Source organism: Dermochelys coriacea, chromosome 20 (assembly GCF_009764565.3).
Source record: "Dermochelys coriacea isolate rDerCor1 chromosome 20, rDerCor1.pri.v4, whole genome shotgun sequence".
Classification (NCBI taxonomy): Eukaryota; Metazoa; Chordata; order Testudines; family Dermochelyidae; genus Dermochelys; species Dermochelys coriacea.
Genome location: NC_050087.2, coordinates 18,997,394 through 19,024,551, shown reverse-complemented (window position 1 = coordinate 19,024,551; position 27,158 = coordinate 18,997,394). Strand labels below are relative to the sequence as shown.

The 27,158-nt window shown below is 46.5% G+C and overlaps 1 protein-coding gene across 11 annotated transcripts in view; it reads left to right on the top strand.

The window, feature by feature from the left end:
• The window catches only part of LPAR2 (lysophosphatidic acid receptor 2), a 42,059-nt gene that overhangs the window by 8,610 nt on the left and 6,291 nt on the right, over positions 1-27,158 (top strand). For 4 of the 11 annotated variants that reach the window (XM_038378063.2, XM_038378058.2, XM_038378066.2 and 1 more), the window contains exon 2: positions 18,703-19,446. In XM_038378063.2, coding sequence (XP_038233991.1) covers positions 18,714-19,446 — 733 coding nt within the window. In that variant the 5' untranslated portion in view covers positions 18,703-18,713. Of the gene's footprint in view, positions 1-855; positions 1,291-8,924; positions 9,192-9,706; positions 9,782-15,272; positions 15,294-18,429; positions 18,453-18,702; positions 19,447-27,059; positions 27,153-27,158 lie in introns of those variants that run through there. The other 7 variants (XM_038378060.2, XR_006278438.1, XM_043506965.1 and 4 more) reach the window with 7 other exon arrangements.

Genomic DNA, 27,158 nt, shown 5'->3' with positions numbered 1-27,158 from the left:
AATTAAATGTGCTCATCTGGGCATTTAGATCAACTGTTTGTTTGTGGCTGGTTTCAGAGTAGCAGCCGTGTTAGTCTGTATTCGCAAAAAGAAACTGTTTGTGGCTGGAATCCTTTCAGAGCACTGCCTGTCCTCCTCTATCATTTATTTTAAAAAAAGATTTGTAGAGCTGTAATTCAGTCTGTGCTTAAACAGTCAGTTTGAGATATGTAGTAGTGAGGGCCTACGTGACCATCAGCTTTGTTGCCCTTTAAACTAATTTTAAAATACATGTAAATGTTTTTAATATATAACAGTTCCATAAATGCAACTGGCATGCTTCCTACTCTCCAGACGTGAAGGGCTTAGTTATAAGTAAGGCTGGATGTTTGTCAGGGTAAAAGTCAGCTTTTTCGTGGCAAAAAAAAGCTTAAAAAAAATGACTTGGTCTGTAATATTTTTAATTATGATTGTTTTCCATTGAAAAAAGGGCTAAATGCTTGATATCAAAGCTTATAGGAGTATAAAGTTAACAAAATGGCACAAAAAAGAACCAAATGTGTAAAAATGAATGGGAGAGAATTGCAAGCCAGGTTACAAAGACTTATTTTTTTTTTATTTTTATTTTTTTTAGGAAAAAACCCTAAATGTCCCAGGGCCAGATGAGGTCTCAGTTGTGGAGTAACTCCATTGAAGCTATTGCAGCTCTGCCTTTTCCATGTACAATGGAGATTAGAATCTGCCCTCTGGAAATCTTGTCATATGAAAAACAAAAGACTTGGACCCTGATTCCTATATTTGGATCTGCTAGAGCAGACCCCTGTGCCAAGCCTCGAGAAGCCAATTACAGGATCAGGGCCCAATAGGGTTGTCAATTTTGATTGGACAGATTCCTGGAGGTTTCACCTCATGGCATAATATTTAATTAAAGATTAATTTTTAGTTCCTGGGGACTCCAGGACAATCCTGGAGGATTGGCAACCTTAGGACCCAAGTGAGGAGGTTTCATGACTGACTCCAAACCCTTTTGTAAAATGCTTGCTTCTAGGCAGATGCTGTGGTGAGGCTCTCACTCTGCTGCGACCAGCTGACACCTGCCCTGTAGGTGGGGAGAGGGCTGCAGCATGGAGCGGGCAATGCTATGAAATGTTTTGACCCATGCTAGTGAAACCTGCCACTGACTGGGCCGGATGCTGAAGTCTATATCTATACACTAGGCAGTGCTGTCTAGTGGCTAGAGCATTCGATTCCCAACTCGGGAGACCGAGGTTCTGTTTCTGGCTCTGCTACTGTCCGCTTGAGTGACCTGGGGTAAGTCACTTTCACCTCTCTGAGCCTCAATTTCCCTATTTACAAAATACCATTATCCCCATTTTATAAAGTGGTTTGAGATCTGCTGATGAAAAGTGCTATATAAGAACAAGGTATTCTTATTAGTCAAGCAAAGATCCTGCTGGCTTCACTGGGAGTGTTGCCTGAGTTAGGAGGTCAGGATTTGGCTCTAGGGCAGTTTGATGCAAGATGTCACTTTGGGTTAGAGTTAGGTGCTTTGTTCAGGATAAAGCTGCAGTCCTGCTGTAGCCACTCAGCCTTCAACTGGAGGCCTTTGGGAATTGATTTTGTTTTTTATTTCCAGACTTAAGCAGAAAGGCATGCTAAACAGTTTTTGTGACTCTCCAGCCATAAGCAGCAGGCATCTGACACCAAACCGAACAGAGAAATGGGGGAAATGGGTTTTCAGAGAGAATTCCTATAAAAGCAAAGGCAAAGACTAAGATGTGTGGAGTCCTTGTCAGATTCCCTTCCTTTCCAGTGAGTACCAACTAAACAGGGAGCCTTCATCTCCCGGGGCTGCAGCCAAGTCCAGAGTAAAGCAGGATGCACACTCCTGGTGAAAGGAGCCGGTGCCCAGGACTGCCCGCATGCAGCTTGCAGGGAGGGAGCTTCCACCTTGTTTTGTTTGTATTACCAATAGTGCAAAGTGCCAGATAAAATTCTCTTTGGTTAAAAACCGAGTCCGGTTTCATAAACACTTGAGCTTAACCTTAATGTGGCTTCCCATAACATGACATCACGCAGGGGCCAGGTTATCCTCCTATTCCAAAGGGCTGCTTCTGCCTGCAAAAATGCCTCCCCCTCCCAACCCCCCCAGAGGATGATCTCCTTCTTCCTGTGTGAATTAGGAGAAGAGATGCAGGGTCCCTGGACCATCTTGTCTCCAAACAAAACAGCCAGCCACAATAACAACCCTCTCTTCTCCCCCCCCCCACCCCGTTCTGTTTCCTCTCAACTGCTGCAGAGTAAATGCTTTTTGCTTAGAGGGTGCTGGGGTGTCCAGGAATTGTGCAAAGTGCTATTAAATTGTTGCACCTTTTTAAATCACTTCCAGGGTAGTTACCTAATGGATGTCACAAGGTGCTGGGTCAGGAACCTAGCTGCATTTAAGTCACTCGTGTCTAGTCCAGTCCATTCTTATGCTCCATTTATTCCTTGTGCTTTCAACAGTTTCTCTAACAAGGTCATTGTGACCAGATTCCAATCTGGGCTGATCATGTTCTGCGGAACTTAATTCCCCTTGGAATTTTAGGCCTTGTGTGCAATGGGAATTTGTCCTGATTCCAGCTATCAAAACCAGCCACTGATGCAGCTACTGCAGTGTTAACCCCAAGTGCAGGCAAGGCAATTTCTAATCACATCTGTCCTTGGGATTTTGTCCTGGTGTAACTACAGCAATGGGTGGCTGTTGATTGCTGGAACCAAAGCAAATTTCCATTGCGGATAAGGTTACAGTTGAGCATAACATTCTTTGTCACTTCCCGTCCTAAATTGCCATGTAGTGATATTGTACTCTGGCAAATAGTTGCTGTGTTCCACCCCAGAGGCAGCTGCATTTCAATGACAGTGGGTGCTGTGATTCCAATACTTCTAAAACACTTTCAGATGGAAGGTGATATAAAGGTTGGCTATTATCCTAAGGAGGTAAGGAGTATTTGTGACTTCCTGTTAGGGTTGGGAATCCCAGAGCCATTTGGACTTTGGGAAGCTTTCATTTGAGCTGAGTTATTTGTAGAGAGTTGGAGTGGGGGGTCCTCGTCCAGGAGATTTCCAACATTCCTAGGATTCCAGGAGAGGGGTTCAGTGGTAGGTAACTGCAGTTTGCCATGAACAGGACAATCTCAGCTATGAGGCTTGAACAAAAATCTTGGCTTTAAGGTTGTTTGAAAGTGCAAAATCTATTAAAACAACTAATGTTGCTTTGAAAAATAAGAGAGTAATAAAAGGGATGCAAACATCTATTATTTTTGGAAACATTTCTCCACCGGTTCTCTGCTGGGCACCAGAATGTGATCACATCTGCAGTCCAAGATCAGGTTACTGAGTGCCTCTCAACTGAGCAAACGCTGCTCGTGTAGGCTGTGGGGAAAAACTACACAACATGCTAAAAACCTGCCCTGAGCCAGTGAAACCGGAATAACCCATCAGACTAAAGTGGTGCAATTTGTGGAATGGACTGTAATGTCCCTCTAGTCGTCTTGGCCTTGTCTATACTAAAATGATTTTGCATTCCCCCCCGTTTTTTTTTTTTTAAAAAAAGCAGTGATGCACACAAGGATCTCAAGTGCGCTAGCTGAAAATGCTGGAGCCCTGTACATACTACAGCTTGAACAAATGATAGGGAAACTGGTGGAAGATTTTCAAATGCAGCCCTTGGGAAGAAGGGTGGCCTTGGGGTTCAGGAATGGGAGTCAGGAGACCTGGGTTCTTTCATGGGTCTGTCATAGACCTTACTTACTTGGGTAAGTGACCTGAGCTCATCATGCCTCATTTTCTTCATCTGGGATTTTCAAGAATCAGGTTCCTTTTGAAAATCCCAACTTCCATCTGCGAAGTGGGGATAATACTGCCCTGCCTCACAGAGGGACTTGTGGGGGTTAGTTAATTATTGTCTAAGAGACTCTGACAAAGGGGGTAGAGAAATGCAAGATCTATTATTAGTTTGTATTATAAAAGCCGGAGCACTGAGTTCTTAAATATCTTTGCACCTTCCTATTAAGCAACTGACCCTGGCCACTGTCTGTCTAGACATGGAGTTACTCTGCAATTGCTAGAGCTGAATAATTCTATTTGTGGGTAAGAGTGCCTTATTCTGGTATAGCTGAAACTGGGTCAAGCTAAACAGGAACACGGCGCTTTTATTCCGGAATAAGAGTGGCCATGTATGGAGTTATTCAGGAATAGCTATTGTGCTTTAAACAAACCTGAATTAACTTTCAAGCGTAGAAAAAGCCTGACAAAGGTCTGGCTGGACACTTGGTGTGAGGCAGTCTAATTCCTATCATCCTGTTCTTTGTACAGAAAATCCTCTGTTGACACAGATCGGAGGGACCTCAAACACACTCCTGACCTTATATACTCTTCAGGTCTATGTCCAAGGTGTGGCTCTGTTGTAATGAGACATTGACCGTTCATCTAAAACCAGTTATGCTGGGTGGTTTTTGCTGATTGCAGTGGAATTTATGAGACATGTTCCCACCCCACTCCCCTACCTCTTCAAGTAATCAAAGCTACCAAGGGTCCCACATTAGGATTCCAAGCTGGGATGTTTTCTCCATTGCAGCCCATGCTCTGCACATACAGCTGCACTGCACAGTTGCCAACCTTCATGTGGTAAATAAGCCCCCTGATTTTCACAATAAGCCAACAATCAAGCTAATCCTATTTCAAAACAGGGCTGAAACAAGCCAATCCCTAAGAACTCCAACACTCTGTGACTAGATTTCCCCCCACACCCCACGTGCAGTCTGTGACTGTGGTGGGCCTGCTGTGCACCCGACTCCCCTGCTTGCCAGGAGCTGATCCAAAAAAAAAAAAAAGAAGAAGCTACAAGCCAAAAACTAGCCAACAAGGAACTCACAAACCAATTAAGGCAAAACCAAGCCCCGTTTCTGTCCCCCCCCCCCCCCCACTGGTTTAGCATGTCTGTAACACTTTTCTTCCTGCTGCTGCTTGTTTGTGGATTTCCCCCCTTCTCTTTAGAGAGCAAGATGACTCCAGAGCCTGGCTCATCTCCATTGTTATGGACTGGAGGGAATTTGCAATGCACACACCTTTCTTATATTTTTTTTATTGTGCTTCAGTATACAAAGCAGAAATGTTACCAGAGTAAACATGGTTTCTGGAGAAAGGCCAATTTAGGATGCACTAGTTTTAAAATATTATTTAGAAACAACAAGACAATATCCTAAGACGTACAGCTGTCTAGAAGAAAGCAGCAGGCTTCCAGATGTATCTTCAACATGAAAATACTCAGTAAAACTGGCTTTTCCTTCATGTTTGGGCAGACTATTTATAACTGGAGGATTCTGAGTTTTTACTTTTGGTTAAATTCACCCCAAGCTGTTTCTGTTTTTTTTAAAACTGTTTATGAAATACAGTGTAACCCACACACCTTGTGGGTGTGGTGTTCTGTCTCATCTAGTGGCATTGAGACCACTTAGAGAGATTTCAGAGTAGCAGCCGTGTTAGTCTGTATTCGTAAAAAGGAAAGGAGTACTTGTGGCACCTTGGAGACTAACAAATTTATTTGAGCATAAGCTTTCGTGAGCTACAGCTTATGCTCATATAAATTTGTTAGTCGCTAAGATGCCACAAGTACTCCTTTTCTTTTCACTAGAGGAGAGAGAGAGAGAGAGAGAGAGAGAGAGAGAGAGAGTGAGTCTGCTCTACACCCTTAGCTAAAGCGGTTGGTTTTTAGCTCATGTGGTAGAGGCTCATGCACTAAGCTCCAGAGATCCTAAATTCGTTTCCGCCCTCGGTGTTGCAGCAGCACTTACAACACTTTAAAGAAAAAAACATTTGCAGAACTAGCATGTCTAGAATTTCACTCAGCATGCACCCCGACTGCGCTGGAAAAGCCTGTCAGAAGAGCTGGGTTTTGTTTAAGGGCCCTCAAGGCAAAGGGGATCACCCACGCGTTGTCCAGAGCTGGAGATCTGCCAGTGTCCTTGGGATAAAAATCCCTCCTTGATTTGCAATAAAGTATTTAATTTGATATACAGCCTTGATGTCACCAGTGTCCCAATAATTATTTCATTCTGATTATCCCAGGTCTTCTAACTTGGGCCTGCCCCCAACTGCTTCATGGCGGCCTGACTGAGCTTTGGAAAGAGAGACCGAGTCCCTGAGATTCAGCTCAGCCAAGAAAGGGCTTGGGCATCTGGGCCTGCATGCCTTTTCTCAGCTTCTAATGCATTGTGTCCATAGCCCCTTTCCTAGTATCTCCCCAAGACTGGAACAGGCCTGGATGTAGTGTTGCCTAGAATATGTGCCTTGCTTATCTGCTGCCCAAGAGCAGAATTGCACCTGTTGTTGTATGGTCTCTGCATTCATTTTTGGTTGGCCATAGTGTTTCCTGCAGAATTCTCCGCAGTGATTTTTGGCCTGTCGGGGTCTGCAGCAGAGAGAGAGACTCTAAGGCAGGGATTCTCAAACTGGGGTCAGGACCCCTCAAGTGGTTGCAAGGTTAGTACATGGGGGGTCACAAGCTGTCGGCCTCCACCCCAAATCCTGCTTTGCCTCCAGCATTTATAATGGTGTTTAAAATATATTTAAAAGTGCTTTTAATTTATAAGAGGGGGTCGCACTCAGAGGCTTGCTATGTGAAAGGGGTCACCAGTACAAAAGTTTGACAACCATTGCTCTAGGGACCTGAAGACATTTTGTTTTCTAGTTATAGGGCCTGATCCGTCTCCCATTGAAGCCAATGGGAATATTGCCCTAGTCTTTCCATTTGTCCATCCTTGCCTTTGTCAGCAGGGGAGCCACCCTCCCTGTTACTGATTGTCTGGGTCCATCTTGCCTCTCTGTCGCTGTCTCTCCTGTTTTTGTGTCAGAGTCTCTGTGGATCTCCTTGCCTACTTGGCGTAATGCAGCCCGGCTCCCCCAGATCCCACAACCTAGCCAACAGGGGGGAAGTTGAGGCTATATGTGGGGAGAACATTGTTCCCTAGGGGAACGGGTGATGCGGGGTGGGATAACATGGAAGTCACTGGGGATTTTCTTCAGTGGGGGAACGTGAACACGAATGGGAGTTGCAAATGCCATGAAGTGGGATTTGAGTTAATTAATGATGAGCGTTGCTATGATTTGTTAACACCAACATTGCGCTCGGTGGTGTGCTGCACACAGAAAGTGAGATGATCCTGATGAGGGCTCTTTTCCTGGCTTTAAGAAAAGAAGTACTTGTGGCACCTTAGAGACTAACAAAAATTTGCATCCGATGAATAATAAATGAAAAATGAAAAATAAATGCATCCGATGAAGTGAGCTGTAGCTCACGAAAGCTTATGATCTAATAAATTTGTTAGTCTCTAAGGTGCCACAAGTACTGCTTTTCTTTTTGCAAATTTTCTTGTGTAGACCTGATCTAAGATTCCCTCTGGGAAAACACTCATGCAGTCAAGTCACAGTGTTCTTTCTCTCTCTGTTTTAAACAAATCACTGTCAGATCTCCTTAAATTAAGAAGGTTTCAGAGTAGCAGCCATGTTAGTCTGTATTCGCAAAAAGAAAAGGAGTACTTTGTGGCACCTTAGAGACTAACACATTTATTTGAGCATAATTAAGAAGAGAGGTCTGCCCCATGGGAGCTTCCCACTGAGAAGTGCAAAGGGAAGAGATCACCTGTGAGTCTCCCCTGCCACAGGAGGTGCATTTCCCCCTCCCCCTGTTAAATCTGTCACCACAGGGGTCATGTGTTTCCTCCTCCCTTAGGCAGTTTCCCTCTCTGCACTTGGTAAGAGCCAGGCTGCTGGGTGGGATTATAGCATAAAGGTGAGGGCCGGATCCCCGCAAGCAGCCTGGCAGGGGACATGAACATTGGGATTGTAGCAGAGCAAGTTAGCCAGGAAAGGGAGCTGTCCCAGGTCAGGCCCTGTGCTCTGCCTCTGGGGCAGAGACCACCTCCGGGCATGTCTACACTTGCCATTTAAAGCGAAAAAAGTCCCTTTATTGTACAAAAACTGTCGGAGCATCTACATTTGCCAGTGACTTTTTGTGGTGAAACTCAGAAGTTTCACCACAGAAAGAAAACCCCCTCCACGAGAGGCATACAACTTTTGCTGGTGATGTGCAAGTGAAAACACGTTCTTCCTGTTCACAGAGCTTTTAGCCTCCGTAGGATCTCCCACAGTGCCTATTTGACCACTCCAGTCAGCAGCTCTGCTGCTCTGATGCCAGGTAAACAGACATCCACCCCTCCCCTGTAAAGCCCCAGGAACTTCGAAACTCTCCTTCCTGTTTTCTGGGCAAATGCTCACCTATCCTCTGGCCAGGTGACAATGGCTATTCCATAGAGCAAACGATCCCCTGCTTAGAGCAATGCTGAGCTCCTAGAGCTGATCAATGTTTGGGGAGAGGAGGCTGTGCAGGGACCCAGGATTCCCCACGATCACCCCCCCTTCCCACAAGACCTATCGTCAAAATGGAGAGAGCTGCACTGTGGGATAGCTGCCCTTAGTGTGCTGCTCTCATCAGGGATGGTCTTAGTCTGTAAAGCAGCTGGTTCCTATGGTGGAAGCTGTCCAGAGGACAGTGTGTACCACTCCTGATTTTGGAGGGATCAGAGTCCACCACTCAAATGAAATGAAGGTTACCATTAGGTGAGGCCTTGGGGGTGGGAGTGGAGAGAATTCTTCCTTCCCCACCCCCTAGTCTCTGTTAGCTGCACCCATTCATACAGTGAGCAAAATCACAGAGTCAGGAGTGCAGATCTGAGCAACTTGTCCCCTCTAGTGCTAGACCAGTGCCTCCAGAAGTGGAGGTGCTCAGAGAATGGCGTTGCAGCCTAGATCAAGCTAGTACAAGACTCGGATTACAGTTCCTGGGTGAATCAAGTCTCCTGCTTGGCAGATGTCTGTGGCTTGGTAAGGCCCGCCTAGGGGAGGGCACAAAGAAGGATGGGCTCTTTGCAGAGAGCTCTTGCAAAGTTGCCTCTCAGGAGTCAGTGTTTCAGAGGTGCCTGTGACAGACTTTGGAGGTATAGCATTTGTCTTAAACTTTTCTATTGGCACAGGGCTCCTCCTTGCCTGGAGGAGCCTCTCTCTGTCTTCCAGGGATGAGGTCGTCCATCTCCTTGCTAAATAGCAGCTCTGTCTTTCTGTGCTGGGGAGACCAATGCTAATTGTCAATTTGGATGCAGTAGCTGTGCGTTCAGGTAAGAACATTCTTTGGAGTAAAACACTGTAGTGACTAAGGTTTTTTTAAAAATTGGCTTTTTGAATTTCTGACAACATAGTATTGTAGTGGGCTCTGTTCAAATAGCTGGACTGGAGCATATGTGAGGAGAATACTAGTTCTGTACTAGCTCCATTGTTCAGGTTTGATCAGTATTGATCGTAATTATTAGTTGGAGAAGAATTTCAGCTATTCATTGCTGCTCACTGCCATACTACATTGGCTATCAGCGGTCCAGTCATGTGCACCAAATGCCTTCCCAGATTCGAAGGAGAGAGGCGGTACCTTCCACTGTTACTGAACATTAAGAAATGAAAAGCCAGGATGTGTAGGCATTTTTATTTTCTGTTAAAAGAATGAGTCTCAATTTGCTGTGAACCTTTACTCTCACAGTTAAAGCTGTGGCAGGAGGAAGTATGTATAGGGATAGCAGCTCAGGTGAGGAATTCCTATGTGATACAAGGAAATAAGGTGCACTGTGCACTTCTTTAACAGGAAGAACTCCCAGTGACATCCCACAGGACAGTGGGTATGGAGTGAGAATTTCTCTTCCCCAGCATTGCCTGCAAGGTCAGTTACTAGCAATGGTTGGTTAAAGGAAGGGAACTGCATAACAAGTTCTCGATTATGTGATGGGGGAAGAGGCTTTGAGGATAAACAATGGTCAGCTGCAGCTTCTTTTTACCAATAAGTGAACACCAAGCTTTGCAAGGCCCTGCCTGGAAAGGGAATGGCCATGCACTCAGCAACAGAACCAGACTTTCTCCTTTGTGCATCATGGCACTGGCCTGATTGTTCATTTGCTTGCTGCTGGGTGCCTTTTGTTTGTCTGTTTTTGTATAATGGTGGTTTGTGGTGATCTCCGCCATTGATGCCATGCTCCAAGGTCAGTTTCCTAATTGCAAAGCTGCGCCTGAGATATCATGGAAGCTCCCAGGAACATAAGCAATTACTTGTCAGCATCTGGACCACACCCTGGTCACCGGTTTGCCAAGGTTTAGCCTGTAACTTCCTTATAAAGAAAAGGAGGATTTGTGGCACCTTAGAGATTAACACATTTATTTGAGCATAAGCTTTTGTGAGCTACAGCTCACTTCATCGGATGCATCCGATGAAGTGAGCTGTAGCTCACGAAGTCTTATGCTCAAATAAATGTGTTAATCTCTAAGGTGCCACAAATCCTCCTTTTCTTTTTGCGGATACAGACTAACACGGCTGCTACTCTGAAAACTAACTTCCTTATGTTTCAGGGGGAGTTGGCAAAACTCTCTGAAACTTTCCATGTTTTCCAGCTGGGTATTTGTCTAAAGCCATGTTTAAGACCCTATCATTTAGATGAATGCTGATAAACTAGTTTTCCATTCTTAGATACTACACATACTGACCGTGTCTCTTTTCTGCTTATGCAGCTGGTAAAGAGAAACTGAGGCTTTGCTCATTTGCAGAGATGTTCTCAGTAAAGGGGAAGTGGAGGCAAACTGATACAATTTCAGTGCCACTGGAAAGAAACCTTTGCAATTCCCTGGGGAACCATGAAAGCATGCAGTGTGCATAGCAAAGTTTATTGGACCTGTCAAATAGTTGCTGAAGAGACAAGCAGGGGGCAGTAATATCTTTTATCGGAGACAAGCTTTCTCACCTACACAAGTTGGTCCTATAAAAGGTATTACCTCACCCAGCTTGTCTCTCTAATAGCCTGGGATCAGAGTAGTCAATAGGCAGACCACCAGACGCTTTTGAACAGACCCTGAAATCTTTTTATTTTCTTCTTCTTTATTTTTATTATTTTCCTTCTCTGGAGTCTGGACCTTGACAAAAAATAGACAACCCCTGTCTGGGACCAATAGCAATACAAGAGCACTGCTTATAAATAATTGCTGAAATTTTAATCCTCTGAACAACATGTGATTGGTCTCCATTATCTGGGGGAAGACAGCATTATCTTAGTATGCTTTTTGTCTCTCCGACTTGAAAGACTGAAACTGGATGCCACATGGATTAACACACACGTGTAGTATTATTATTTTCAGTATCCTTCTGATAAAATTAATCTGCGCTGGGTGTATGAGTTGGTGTGCTCAATGAATATTGCTTAGAGGCCAGTATGTATCGATCTGTCTCACACTCATCATAGTATCTAAGCACCTATGTTGGTGTTCACTATGGGAAAAAATAAGGATAGACTGAAACCATTTCACAGCAAAATGTTGATTGAATCAAATGCATTTGAAACCTGCTTCCTGTGCATACAGCTGTTATAAAGTGCTATGTGCGTGGCTGACGCCCTTTTATCCCTCTCTCCCAGGGCCCTGGTGCCAGGGGCCTGACCCTCTGCAGAGAAATGTATTGTTGTTTCTCCTGCTAAAGTTTCCCCCTTTGTTTTGGCGGGTTTAAGGTTTTGCAAATGGCTGAGGAGGGAGATGCTTACAGGCCCAGCCTTGCTGGTGTGTGAAGTAACATGTGTGAGCCCCTAACCTATTCCATTCCCTAAGAGACTCCTGCCCCCCCTCCCCATCCTCCCCCCAGGGAGCTCTCTAGCTGTCTGTTTACCCCCAATGGTTTTCTCTGTCTATCCCTAATCTTTCTTCCTATCTTTCCTTCCTCTTGCTGATCAAGACTTTAGTTGTTTTAAGATTTCCCCTGCCCTTGCAGATTGTAATGGGCTCCCACCCCCAACTGAGTTGTGGTTGGACCAGATGGTGCCCTGGAATGACTGCATGGTGGTGTGTAAGGTCTGCATACACCTCAGCTTCCTGCTGCCGGCTCCGAAGGGAGAAGCACAGGTTTGTGGTTACACCATTTGTGACTCTACCACAGGCTATCTCTGGGACAGGCCACACCACCGATCTGTGCGTCAGTTTCCCCATCTGTAAAAATGGGGATGATAATACTCCCCTACCTCCCTGGGGTGTGCTAAGTTAAATTCACCAATGTTTGTGCTGCACCAAGACTCTCTGGGAATCAGAGCCATGTGTATAATGGCACGTCTTCACTAGCAACGTTTAGGTGTGGCTGCGGCACCCAGCGCTATAAAAAACCATCTCCACGAGGGGAGTAGCTCCCACCACTGGGAGTGCGGGTCCCCAGCGCTGTACCACTGTCTGCACTGCCACTTTACAGCGCTGAAACTTGCAGCACTTGGGGGAGGGTTTCTACATGAGAAAGTGAGACAGTTGCAGCGCTGTAAAGTGGCAGTGTAGACAAGGCCTAAGTGGATAGATCAAGAGACTTTAGCTGAGCTTGTGAATCTGGCTGCTTCCGTGTTGTGCTTTCAGTTCCAGGCCAGTTCATGCTGCATGTTTGCACAATTAGCAAGGTGTGTGGGGAGAGGCAGGTGGGGCACAGGTGATAACCAGGTTGGACTGGCTATAGTAACATCATTACTGGGTTACCAACAATACTGTGAGCAGAGCAAATTCTGCTGTCCTGCATGGGTAGACTCTGAAACATCCGGGAAAAGGCGGCAGTATTGTTTGCTGGAGTGGGATACCATAATGAGGACTCCTGGGTTCTGCTCTCAGCCTTGGGTAGCAGACTTATTAAAGGGAATGACTCACGCAAGGGAACTGCAAGTCAGGACTCATGGGGGTTCTGTTCCTTTCTCCGTCAGGCTTGCTGTATGGTTTTAAGTGAGCCATTTTACCTTTGCATGGTGTCAAGTATCGGGGGGGTAGCCGTGTTAGTCTGTATCCACAAAAACAACCACTTCTTCAGATGCATGGAATGAAAATTACAGATGCAGGCATTATATACTGACACATGAAGGGAAGAGTTACCTCACAAGTGGAGAACCAGTGTTGACAGGGTCAATTCGATCAGGGTGGATGTAGTCCACTCCCAATAATAGTTGAGGAGGTGTCAATTCCAAGAGAGGCAAAGCTGCTTTGTAATGAGCCAGCCACTCCCAGTCCCTATTCAAGCCCAAATTAATGGTGTTAAATTTGCAAATTAATTTTAGTTCTGCCGTTTCTCTTTGAAGTCTGTTTCTGAAGTTTTTTTGTTTAAGTATAGCTACTTTTAAATTTGTTCTAGAATGTCCAGGAAGATTGAAGTGTTCTCCTACTGGCTAAAGCACTTCAATCTTCCTGGACATTCTATAACAGAAGTGGTGTTTTACCCACGAAAGCTTATGCCTAAATAAATTTGTTAGTCTTTAAGGTGCCACCAGACTCCTTTTGTGTTTTCATTACTCTCATCTGCAAAATGGGGATACCAATAGCCTAAGAGGGCAATGAGGATTAGTGAGTTCATGTCTATGAAACCTGACCGTAGAACTTTGAGATGGAAGGTGCTAGAGAAGGAAAAATAAATGGAAAAATTGGGGCAGATGTTAATGGCCTCTCTCTGGCTCTGAGCTGAGCTTCCCTCCACTGCAGGCAGCACTGACTCCCAATTTTCAAGCTTTCTCAAATGTGGTTACCAGGGACTTTTCTTGCAGCTACAGTCTCCTGGGCTCTGATTTGGAGTGGGCGGGGGGAGGCAGAGTAGAGCTCCCTGTTGCTGTTGGATGCACCGTTCTGGTGTTGGTTGCTGGGGCCAGCAGCAGGGTTGGGCCCTGACCCCCTCTGGAGTCACCTGGGGCACAGTGTGTAGGAGCAGGCAGCCAGTGAGTTCCCCACCTTCCCAGGGGCGGTGGGGGCTCAAGCTTTGGGCTTCAGCCCTTGGGTGGGAGAGAAGCAAGCTCTGGCTGCGGGGCTTCGGGCTCCAGCCCTGGTCTCTGGCTGTGCAATGGCAGGCCCCAGGCTCTGGACACATGGCTTCAGGCTCCATCCCAGTACCTCATCTTCGGGCTCTGGCCACAGGGCTTCAGGCTCCAGTCCTGCACTGTTGGCCCCAGTTTCTCATTGTAATTTATTTATCTCCCCTGGCCCCACTGCCTTCCCAATACTCCTTCTAGGCCTTAATTTATCCCCCTGGCTTGCCAGGACTGATTAGATATGCTGTGAAAAGTGATATTTGTATGTTTGTTAATACCATTTTTCACAAGAGACTTACTAGCTAGTAATAAATAAATTACAATGATCTGGACACATACATGTGCATATTTATTTGTTTTTTCTAAAGCTAATTAAGTATTTTAGGAGAAAGTGTGAGAGCGGCTTCCAGCAAGAGTAGGTGGCCGCACTCTGAGGCCACCAAAAAATTTGTCCTGAGAACCCCTGTGTTAGAGAACCAAGAGGCTGGGAGGTTTTTGTGTGTAATAGTCAGGGTTCTCCTGATCTCACTTGCTTGTTTATGGGGCTGTTATTTCATAGTCCTTTAATGAGGTTAGAATTCTTAATTAACTCTTCATTATCCTGATCTCAAGCCACACAGCAGAGGAAACTCATGCAGGCAGGTGCCAGGGGAGAGCTTCTGAATAGCTGCAAAACACAAACGCTGGTTTCTCCAATGCAAACGTTTTGTGCCATTCAGCGTGGGATGTTGGCTGCAAAAAGAAATGATGATGGGGCTTGAAATTACATTAGGTGCCATGTACCTTCATCTTATACAGATTCTCCCTTGCAAACTGCAACTCGGATACTTCATATGGCTAAATAGCAACAAGTAATGTGGGGGATGACGACAACGAGGCTTAGGCCAAGGCAAAAGTGGTAGTTTCATATTCGTTTTGGAAAATAATGGAGGAGAGGCAGGGAGGCTGCTCTGGATTGCTGTAGCTCAAGAGGAGAAGACTCTTGTACACACAGTGGTGAGGAGGAGCTGAAACCTGCCCTATGTAACGAAGGGTAACAGGCAGGGGAGGGAAGTACGAAAAGGCCTGTGAGGTCAGCTGGACTCCCAATGGTTCTCAGCCAGGCGTATGTGTACCCCTGGGGGTACCTCAACTCCTCTAGATATTTGCCTAGTTTTACAACAGGCAACATAAAAATCCTAGCAAAGTCTGTACAAGCTAAAATTTCATACAGACAATGACTTGTTTATACTGCTCTGTGTACCATAAACTGATGAAGTGAGCTGTAGCTCACAAAAGCTTATGCTCAAATAAATTTGTTAGTCTCTAAGGTGCCACAAGTCCTCCTTTTCTTTTTGCGAATACAGACTAACACGGCTGCTACTCTGAAACCTGATAAACTGAAATGTAAGTAAAATATTTATATTACAATTGATTTATTTTATAATATGGTAAACATGAGACAATAAGCAATCTTTCAGTAATAGTGTGCTGTGACACTTGTAGTTTTATGTCTGATTTTGTAAGCACATCGTTTTTAAATGAGGTGAAACTTGTGGTATGCAAGACAAATCAGCCTTCTGAAAGGGGTACGGGAGTCTGGAAAGGTTGAGAACCACTGAGCTGGAGGGATTTAAAATCAAGGCTTGGGTATGGGGAGTTGGAATCCTTCTGAGCAGGAGATGGAGCTCTAGACTTCCCATTGTTGCTTGGGCTCAGTCCCTGCATGCCAGAGTCACTTTCTGGTGCTGAGGGATTAGGGGGTGCCCTTCTGGATGTACGATGCACAATTACATGTCTGATGGCTTTTGGGAAATCCAGAGCAAATGTAGTTGCTGACTCTTCCCTGCAGCTGTACTGATTCTGCTGTCAAAGGAAAGGTCGAGCCCTACTTAGCCTAGGATGCAAACATCCCGAGGAGTAAATCTTCTCTTCCAGAGATGACAGACCCATTTCTGTGCTGATTATTGTCACCGTTTGAGTGAGCAGTCTAATGCCTCATGACATTGACTGGGATAATTCCCTAAAATGTTTAGTGTTTTTTCCAAATAAATCAGCTTCCATTAGTCTGACTTTGCATCTGCTCTGGGCACCTAATCCCCATTGACTTCACCCAGATTGCTGACTTGGGCTTCCGCAGGGCAGTCGAGAAGCGTATTTTAAAATCTGAAAGAGATACGTGCTTCGTTGTGTAGGATTTATCCCCTTGGAGACCATAACCCAGCTAGTCCCATACCCTGCTTCCACCAGCAGCATGTACCTGATGCTTCAAGGAAAGATGAGCAACCTTTCCCAACACTAGAGTGCACCTGGAGTCCCTGAGTCTTTCCAGGGACTTCAGTGGGCTTTGGCTCAGGCTCCGGCTCAATTGTGACTGCTCAGCATGGGTGTGGGGAGGGAGAGAGTCGCTCCCTGACCCACGCAGGGGATTAGCTGATACCCTGGAGTATGAGATTCGATTGCCCAGACTCTCAGTACTCATTTGCCCCTTGGCAGACTAGTCTTGCAGCGCCCACTCCCTCTAGAAGGATTAGTAAGACCTGGGAACAGAGTGGAATTCAGGACCAGCCAGGAGTTGCCATCAGGCACTGAGCAGCAAAATAAACTCAACCATTTTAAGAGCTGTGCACTTAAGCCAGGAGCCATGGGGGTTGGGTGACAGCTGCAGGGAATCAAAGGTTTTGTCAGATTTTTGCTTGATGTTTGACTGATAAACGTCTGTGTTATGTGCTTTATTTTACATTTCTGAAGTAGAGCAGCTGGAGCAACAATAACAATTGCAGTTCTGTCTCCCACACATAGCTGCTTGGTCGGGAAGCAGATATTCCTGAGGAGGAATCCCTTATCAGATCAGGGCAAATCTCTGAGGCCTGATCTGTTTCCGGAGTTGTGCTGCATCCTTCGCATACTCTTCCTGGAGTTGGTTATACTCCTTGGGCTCCTGTGGCCCAGCATCTTGTGCAGTCACTTATAGGAGTGCAGCGTCAGACACCCAACCTGTGTTCACTTTGTTCAGTGAATGACTGCACGAGGCAAAGGAGAATCAGGCACCTTGTTTACAGAACATGGGGGAAGGGCTGTTATGGCTTCCGGTTCTTGTTCACCCTATTTCACTTTAATTAGACTCGTGTCTATAGCAAATGGTGAGGTTTTGATATACCAATAAAATAAAAACCAGCAGGATCTTATTAAAGGGGGAAAAGGCAAAATACCATATTTATTGTGAATACAGAAAGAATCGTAGGTTTCAGAGTAGCAGCCGTGTTAGTCTGTATTCGCAAAAAGAAAAGGAGTACCCGTGGCACCTTAGAGACTAACAAATTTATTAGAGCATAAGCTTTCGTGAGCTACAGCTCACTTCATCGGATGCATTTTTGAGAAAGAATCATAGTAAGCAGTTACAGCTATAACATTCCATTCAATTTCATATTTATTCACACACACACACATACACACACAGGTTCTGCAAGGTTGTTATCTTAGTTACCAGCCTTAGAGTTGCTCATACCAAGCCACTGGCCAGGTGGCCTGGACATGAGAAGGGAGCAGGGCCTTGTCAGATGCACATCTGATGCTCCTGGAAGTTGGTTTGCAGAATCAGACCCCAAAGTTCTCACTTTCTAGAGTCCATTTTTATAGGAATTTCTTCCTATGCCAGTCTATGGGAATTGCTTCATCATGCTGTTGCTGAATCAATCAGCAGATGGCACATTCCTGATGGCTCTGTGCTGCCAGATGTTCTCTTGTTCTTTGGTTCTCCCATTCTTGAGGCTGTTGGGTGGATTCCAGTCTGCCTTCCGGGGGTCCTCTGGTTATTTCCACTTGACGCCTTCTTCAGCCGATGGACACTGGATTCTTAGGCTGGCACCTCCCTGATCATTCAGTTATTATCCACACCAAGCATCCATCCACATACATCCTCCATCTCTATTTTAATCACAATTGTTAACAAAGCGAGATGAATACAACAAAAGGGCAGGGAGTCTCTGGGTGCTTTTCTATTGTTACAGAGTATTGCTTTGAGTCTTTCTCTGTGTGAGTAGTTGTTGTTACAAAGAATTGCTTTGAGAACTGAAAAGAAAAGGAGGACTTGTGGCACCTTAGAGACTAACAAATTTATTTGAGCATAAGCTTTCGTGAGCTACAGCTCACTTCATCGGATGCATTCGGTGGAAAATGACTGCATGCTTATGCTCAAATAAATTTGTTAGTCTCTAAGATGCCACAAGTCCTCCTTTTCTTTTTGCGAATACAGACTAACACGGCTGCTACTCTGAAACCTAACACAATTAGCAGCTTGCAAGTTTCACACATAGAGGGAGAGAAACAGTACCAAAAACCAAGAGACCTCTTAATTAGTAATACCCTGGAATTTAAACTATGAGGAATCAAACTCATTTGTGATTTTAATACAGAACTTCTTTAATATGATCCAACAGTTTGTCCTACCGACGCTTTTTCCTGTTTTGTATCTCAGGGTTGCTATACTCTAGAAACACTAGAGTAGCACAGCTGTGCTGCTGCCGTGGAGACACTGACTACAGCAGCGGTTCTTTCATCACTGTGGTATATCCACCTCTCCAAGAGCAGTAACTAGATCAATGGAAGAGATCTTCTGTCCACTTACCTGTGTCCGTACCAGGGGTTCAGTCGACCTAACAATGGCGCTGAGGGCGCAAAAGTTTTCCCAACTAAGTGTTGTGTTCAGTGTCGACCAGGCTGTAGAGTATTAGCTCAGTGCATCTCTCAGGGGCTATAAATGGGGGCTACTTTGTGTGCTAGTTGTTGAACTAACACGACTCTCTCCTGTCCTCAGGGACTATAAAGATGAGGCACTGCTACTACAACGAGAGTGTGGGGTTCTTCTACAACAACAGCCAGAAGGAGCTGACCTCCTACTGGAGGACCAAGGACGTCCTGGTCGTTACCCTGGGCCTGACAGTCAGCATCATTGTGCTCCTGACCAACCTGTTGGTCATCAGCGCCATCATTATCAACCGGCGCTTCCACTACCCCATCTACTACCTGCTGGGGAACCTGGCGGCAGCAGACCTCTTCGCGGGCATTGCCTACATGTTCCTCATGTTCCACACGGGGCCCAGGACAGCAGGGCTCTCCCTCAAGACCTGGTTCATTCGGCAGAGCCTCCTGGACACCAGCCTGACTGCCTCGGTGGTGAACCTGCTGGCCATCGCAGTGGAGAGGCACCAGACTGTCTTCACCATGCAGCTGCACAGCTCCATGTCCAACCAGCGGGTGGTGATCCTGATCATCTGCATTTGGGTCACAGCCCTGCTGCTGGGCCTCATTCCGTCCTATGGCTGGCACTGCCTGTGTGACCTGGGCAACTGCTCCAGGATGGCGCCCCTGTACAGCAGGAGCTACTTGACCTTTTGGGCCCTTTCCAACCTGGTCATCTTCCTGATCATGGTGGTCGTCTACACTCACATCTTTGTCTATGTCAAGAGGAAGATGATGCGCATGTCCAAGCACACTAGCTTCCACCCCCGCTACAAGGAGACCATGATCAGTCTCATCAAAACGGTCATCATTATTCTCAGTAAGTTGCTTCCTGCTCTGCATGGTGCCATGGGGCTCCTTCCCTTGTCTGCCCAGGTGTTGGGAAGTAAGAGAGGGAAGGAGGTGTCCAGTACAGCTGAAATGGGGGGAGGTGGTTTTGAGACACCCTCTTGTTCCCCTGGGGCTCCTGGGGGATGGTTTCACCTCTGGTGTAACTTAGAGCAGCCTCAGGACTGCTCTAACCTACATGCAACTGCAGTGGCTCCCATGGGGGTGTTTTGGGGAACACTTGTTCCATAACCATTGGACTAACTGTCAGTCTAAAGAAAATAAATCCATTACAAGCTCTACCTACGCTGTAGTATCTGAATGCTTTCCAGAATCATCACGCACAGTATAAAATCCATCACGGGGTCCACTTTGGCTTCCTTCCTCCTGACAGCTACTTGGAGAAATGATCCTTTATTTCTTCTTCCTTTCACTCCTTGCCTCACCCCTGTCTCTCCCTTTCCTTCTACCTTTCTTTTCTTTGCTGTTGTTGAGGGAAGGCCCAGCTAAAGGGGTGAGTTTGGCATTTGCCCCGGCTTCTAATTGGAGCACCTGGAGTAGTGCAACCCTCCAATTCTCTTATCTCCATTCTCTGTGAAAATGGCCAGCAGCTATGGCTCTTAAAAGAGCCTGAGGTTGTGGGGGAAGAAGATGTGATGTTCCATCAGAGAGCAAAGGCTGAGCTTTGCCCAGCGCAGACCGGGAACATGAGCGGTGTATTGACATCACACCCCATGTCTGGCTGTCCGGGGGTGGGGGTGCACTTTGGCAGACACGTGCGTTATTCAAAGTGTTCTGCTCTCCTAAGGGGGAGGAGTTGACGATGGACGCCAGTGGAGTTGGGAGCAGCTGTACTAGTGTGGAGGCTTCTAGAGAAGCAGTCCTCCATCTCTCCTGCCACAGGCACAGACTTTCAGCTTTCCCTGGGTGTACTCCAGCCCCGCTCAGTGTGGAGGGCCCGCCCCCACCCTCACTCTGCTCTTTCCCACAAGGCTCTAGCCCCTATTCTGCTTCTTCTCACCCCCCCATTCCGCCCCCTCTCCCCAGTGCCTTCTGCCTGCCACCAAACAGCTGATCAGGGTGGGCAAAAGGCGCTGGAGGGGGAGGAGCTGGTCGGCGTGTGGCCACTGGCGGGCGGTGTGAGCATCCACTCTACTTTTATTTTTTTCCCTTGGAGCACCCACGGAGTCGGCACCTACAGCCCCTGCAATAAAAGGGGATAAGGATGATGAAACCAGATTTCACTCTGGTATTTTCAAATGGGCCAGGGGAGATTTGTGCCCCACTCTGGTCCAAAGTCAGTGGGATTTGGGCATGTAACTCTCATAGGGTCTTTGACACACCTGGCCTGGGTCCTGCCTGAGGTTTGTACTGAAACTGCTCTGAGAATTGTATCACTGCAGAAACCCTGAAACATCAGGTACTGTCTGCTCTGCAGAAATATTAAAGCCGCCAGGTGGTGCTCTCTGTGAGACCCCCGTGGGCCAAACTCCCTGTTGGTATAAATTGGTGAAGCTCCATTGAATGCAGCACAGGTCTGGCAAAGTACACCAAGAGAATCTGCCCAAGGTTTGTCCCAGTCTCCTGGACCAGTGTTGTGCATTGCGGCTGCTGCCCTGCACCCCAGAGGCAGCTGCATGTTAGTGTTTTTGTGTGTATATAGTCTCTAAAGGTCATTAGGCAGTTTGGGTTGAAAGGCATCAGACATAGGTGGAATATTTATTTATAATTATAACCATTCAGGCTGCAGCGCCAGTACCTCAGTGCAGTGTATCAGTATTGCAGTGTCAGGGCTTCCCTGCAGCATGCATAGCTATTGCAGGTCAGGATCTTGGTGCAGAGTGCCTGGTGACTGCAGGGCCAGTGCAGGGAAATTTTCTGTTTTTTATAAATTACTTGCTGTCCCATCCTTCATGATACAAAGTGCTTAATGAAAATGAAATAAATAAACATGTTAAGCGCCTCTGCTAGGGTGACCAGATGTCCTGTTTTTATTGGGACAGTCCAGATATTTGGGGTTTTGCCTTATATAGGTGCCTATTACCCCCCCCACACACCCCCGCCCAATCTCCTGTCCCGATTTTTCACACTTGCTGTCTTGTCATCCTAACCTCTGCAGCCCAGCTCACATCTGAGTCTGTGGTCACGCTCCCCAGCTTGCAAATCTCCTGATAAGTGCAGAATTTGCTCAGTCAGGGAAACCTTCAAGTTGCAAACAAAGAAGCTACTCCCTGGAAACTTCTGCTGGCAGAGCTGGGGAGTGGGAAGGGGCGGGGCCAGCAGAACTCTGAGTTCTGTGGTTCCTTGGTGTCTCCCTGCTGGAGGAGAATGAGCGCTCTCATCCTGTTACAACTTGCTAACACAGTGCTATGGTTTTGTGTGTTTTCCTGCCTTAGCTCAGTGGTTCCCAAACTTTAACAGCCCATGAACCCCTTTCACTAAATTGTGAAATCTCGTGAACCCTCTCCTAAAAATGAATATGTCCAGGGATTTAAGTTTAAATTTCGTCCGCATCCATGGGGCTCCTGCTGCTGGACCCCGTTGACTGCCCCGGTCAACTGAGCTCCACTGAGCTTGGGTTGCAGGTCCCGCTGACTGCCGGGGCTCAGGCTGTCTGTCCTGCAACTTGGTCCAATCTGCTGCCTCCAATGCCCGGGGTCCCCTGGCTGCCATTAGTGAAATTTTTCTGGCGAACCCCCTGTAACGTTCTGCGAATCCCAGTTTGGGAACCACTGCCTTAGCTGCATGCGCCCCCCCCCCCCCAAATGTTCTGCTGCCAGTAGCATGCCCATGGTTGCCTGGAAATCAATCAGGTGCTGTAAACAAGTTCAGCGGGGCTGGAACATGTTTTATTTGTTTTGTGCAGTCAGTAACAGGGCACATTATTTCTCACCCCCCTAGAACAGTGGCTAACTCCACCCTGTGTGGAGGTTACTGGGACCAGCTAATTTCAGTGTGACTTCAAGGCATCTTGCTGGGAAGGAGGAAGGATTTCTGGCTGCTGGCAGGCATGCTTACCTGGGTGTCTAAGGTGGTGGTGGGGAAAAATCCAGACCTGACCCATCTTTCTGCTGCTAGGATCCCCTTGCCTCCTCTTTCAAGCCTTTCCTTGCTCCTTGAACTGGAAACCAGCAAGGGAGAGCAAGGTGAGCCTGGAGGAGTGGCTCTGTGCAGGTTTGCAGGGAGCTGGGACTGGTGGCCAAGAAGAGACGATTGGCTCTTTGTGAGGAGTGGGGGCCTTCTGCCCATCACATGCAGGCCGTATGCAGGCAGACGGAGAGGAATTGGCCAAAGCCCTTGGAATCTCTGCAGTGAAACCCTGGGTTCTGCCATCACCATGGGACTGACATCAGGGAGAAAATGGCAGAGCCAGCTCTTCACCCAGACATCTGAGAAAGTTGGGGAAGGGAAGACCATTTTTTACTACTCAAAGCTGGGAAATACCCATTAATGATATGGCTCATCAGGGTACCACCAGAGCAGCTAATGCAGAAATTTTCTGCTCTGTTAAAACCCTGGGATAATTTTCATCCCCTTAGCCCGGCTCCACAGCCTTCTGCAAACTTGGACTGTGCACAGAGACATATTTTGCCCCTTATGCATTGGCGGGTGTGGTGGCTGTGTTAACAAGGAGGGAGGTTAGAGACCTGCAGGGGCAGCAAGTGTGTGACTGCTGTGTGAGGCTGTGTGTCAGAATCATGTAGGACACAGATGTTAAAAATGGGGTGCAAAGGTCTTAGAATGAAACCACTCAGAAGGGGGCAGGGGGGACTGGAGGAGACAGGGAAGATGCAGCATATGGATAAGGAAAGCAGAATTTCCCCTGAGTCCAGGCCCCTGGCCCTTAGCGAACTGCAGAGCAGATTCATTGCTGACCAGACTCCCCTGTGTGCTCAAATTGAGAGCCCAAGGGGAGGCTGGCCAGCAGGAGACATTATCCCTTGGTCCAGACAATATGGATGAAAACCATGTCCTAATGGGGCCGTGGCAGATAACGGCCTCTGTAGAGTCCGTACTGCCGGAGCCCTTTGGGGATTTCAGTGGAGTCAGGACAGGGTCAAAGCTGTTTGCATGGCTCTGACAGTGAGACAGCCCATTCTTGTTTAGGCTTGTGGGCGCGTGTGTGCATGACGCATGGTCCCTTGGGTTCCCTGGAAGTCTTGGCCATGGCCTGAGCACAGGGATGGAGCGGGCGGATGGTGTGAGGCACTTGCATCGTGTTTGTGGGTCAGGGCAAGGTGATGGGAGGAAGGGCTTCCTCGGCCTTCCATTGCCTGATCCTGCCCCGTGTGCCTCTCTGGTCTTCAAAAGACAGACCTGCAACTGCACATGAGCATATCCCAGCAGCCGCAGAGGGCACCAGATGATTCATAACTGGGCTGTATTCTCTGCTGTTGTAACTCTATTGACTCTACTCGAGTTGCATCAACGGAGACTTGGCTCAGTAATTAACACCCCTGTACTTGCTCTGTAAAATCTGGGGAAACAGCAAGAGTGAGACAACTTACTGCTCAATAAAGGAAGCCAAAAGCATCTGGTTAATGTCAGTGTTCAGGAGTTCTGTGTGGGGAAAGGGGGTGTGTGATGATGATGAAGAGAGAGAGAGAGCTTCTGAAATGGTTAATCTTCAGGGAACTGTCAATATGGGGTATAACAAATTTATTAGAGCATAAGCTTTCGTGAGCTGTAGCTCACGAAAGCTTATGCTCTAATAAATTTGTTAGTCTCTAAGGTGACACAAGTACTCCTTTTCTTTTGCGAATACAGACTAACACGGCTGCTACTCTGAAACCTGTCAATATGGGGTATGTGAAAGATGCTTTTGGGTTGGAAAAGTTTCATTTTGTATTAGAGCGAGCAAGGTGAATGGGTGGGATGGCAAATGTGGACTTTCCTAAAGTTCATGGATTTCTGTCTTCTCAATGACCTTTAAGGGCTTGGATTACCAATAGCTACCCAGAAGAGCTCTCCGTGTGAACACTCTTATTCCAGATCGAGTGTCCCATGCAAGCTCTTATCCCAGAACAGAGGTAGTGAGTTAAATGCACACCCTACCTTTTGTTGAAATAACTTTCCTATGGTATGAGCCCCTAGACAGAGCTTTTGTAACTGGGGAATGAGAGTGAAATCACAGGACAGGGCCCAACAGCCTCAAAGCGGTTGTCAGCGGACCACTATGGGGAATTAGATTTTCCAAAGAACTTAGCTCCCATTTAGGCACCAAAACATGGGTGAGGGCATTGGGTGCAGCACACCTTTGAGAGTCCAGCCCCTTTGTTTAGGTGCTGAAGAGGCAACAGAGCTTTTCAGGGAACTTGGCCCCCGTTGTGGGCACTCAGCCCTGGAGAATTTGGCCCAGCGTGCATGGGCTGGAGACAGGCTCTCTCACAAGCTGGGGGCATCAGCCCTCCCTTAGTGACACACTGGTGCGCACACTTTTCTAAAGGCTAATATTCAGCTGAGTGCAGAATTTCTTTTTGTCCCCCCTCCTCCCTCTGAAATTAGGACCAAAGCAATGACCCTGGAAGGAAGTTTATTGGAGTTGCAGAGAAACCCAGCTTTGCCCAGAAAGCAGCTGCTGCTGCCCTGACCCCCCCACCAGTGCTGCCTTTTTCTTTGTTCCTTTTAATAAAAGGTTTTGGAGTCAGTCTCTCATTTTGCAGCACCCTTGTGGCAGTTTTTCTTCCTAGCAGATGATTTCCAGTAAAGGGTGTAGTTGGAAAAACTCCCAGTGAGTACTGTTACTTCTGCTCCACCCTCCCCCAGGAGACAGGCCAGGATAAACCCCTGGTGTAACAAGACACATCCTTGAATGCTAGCGGGGGAGTGCGTGGTTTATGGCAGCCTCAGAACTAAAAGCACAACTGTAAATAGCAGGGGGTTCAGAATGCACAATAATCGCCCTAGAAATTCCTTCCCACTCCCCCCTCCTCCTCATTCATCGACAGAATGGCCATCCTTTGTCCTTCAAAATCCTTCTGCTAAAGGATTTCCCAAACAGTAGTTTGCAGTGGTGTTGTAGCCATGTTGGCCCCAGGATATTAGAGAGACAAGGTGGGTGAGGTAATATCTTTTGTTGGACCAACTTCTGTTGGTGAAAGAGACAAGCTTTCGAGCAACATGGATCTCTTCAGAAGGAATACAGAAATTGCCAGGAACAGACAGACCTAGGCACCCAGCCAGCCCTGTCTTCCATCTCTGACTATGGTAAGATGCAAGAAGCCCTGCAGAAGGAAGTGATGGGATAACGTACCCCCAGGGGAAGTTATTGATTCATTACAGCCAGAGGATTGGGCTCATGTCCTAAAGCAGGAGAGTTTAGATCGCTTCCAAAATGTTTGGTTATTTATTTAATCCTCGCTATTATAATTATGGATATCCTTGTTATGCCTTTGAATGGCCAACTCTTTTTTTGAATCCTGCTGAGCTCTTGTCTTCAATGAAATTTTGTAGCAATGAGTTCCATTAGATTGTGTGTGAAAAAGTATATACTTTTCTCAGTTTTGAATTTGCCACCATTCAGTTTTCCTGCATATCCCCTAGTTCTTGTGTTACAAGACAGGATGAATAGATATTCCTGAGTTACTGTCCCTATGTGTACAGAATGTGTCTATAATTTGAGTCCCCAAACAAATGTCTTTGTTCCCAGTCTGATCAAAGTATAGGAATAAAGGGAAATGACCCTTAAGAACAAAAGAATGGCCATACTGGGTCAGATCAATGGTCCATCTAGCCCAGTATCCTGTCTTCTGACAGAGGCTGGTGCCAGGTGATTCAGAGGGAATGAACAAACCAGGGCACTTTGAGTGATCCATCCCCTGTTGTCCAGTCCCAGTTTCTGGCAGTTGGAGGTTTAGGGACACCCAGAGTATGGGGTTGTTTTGGGTAATAGCCATTGATGGACCTGTCCTCCATGAACTTATCTAATCTTTTTTTTTTTTTTTTTTTTTGAACCCAGTTATACTTTTGGCCTTCACATTTTCTCACAGGCAAGAAGTTTCACAGGTTGACTGTGTTGTGTGAAGTACTTCCTTTTAGTTTATTTTAAAATCTGCTGCCTATTTATTTCATTGGGTAACTCCTAGTTCTTGTGTTAGGTGAAGGGATAAATAACACTTCCTTATTCACTTTCTCCAAATCATTCATGATTTTATGGACCTCTATCATATCTCCCCTTAATTGTCTCTTTTCTAAACTAAACAGTTCCAGTTTTTTTAATCTGTCTTCGTATGGAATCTGTTCCATACCTCTAAGCGTAGTTTTCCTTCTCTGCCTCTTTTCCAAATCACACACATCTTTTTGAAAGGATGCGACCAGAACTGCACACAGTATTCAAGGTGTAGGCATATCACATCCTCTCTTCTCGTAGGGAAACAATGCCAAGCTTTTCAATCTCTCTTCAGAACAGAATTTTTCCAGGCCTTTGATCATGCTCCTCACCCTTCTCTGAACCCCTTCTAATTCTGCAATGTTGTTTTCTGATATGGGGTGACCAGTACTGCACCCAGAATTTCAGATAATGAACCATTGATTTATATAATTGTGTTGGGATATTTTCCAGATTATTACTTAATCATCCTATTTTGTTTGCCTATTTCACTGAAGCTGCATATTTGAGCAGAGATCTTCATTGAGCTGCACACAATGACGCCCAAGTCTTTTCTCAGAGTTGACAGAGTTACTGTAGAAACCTGTATGGTATAT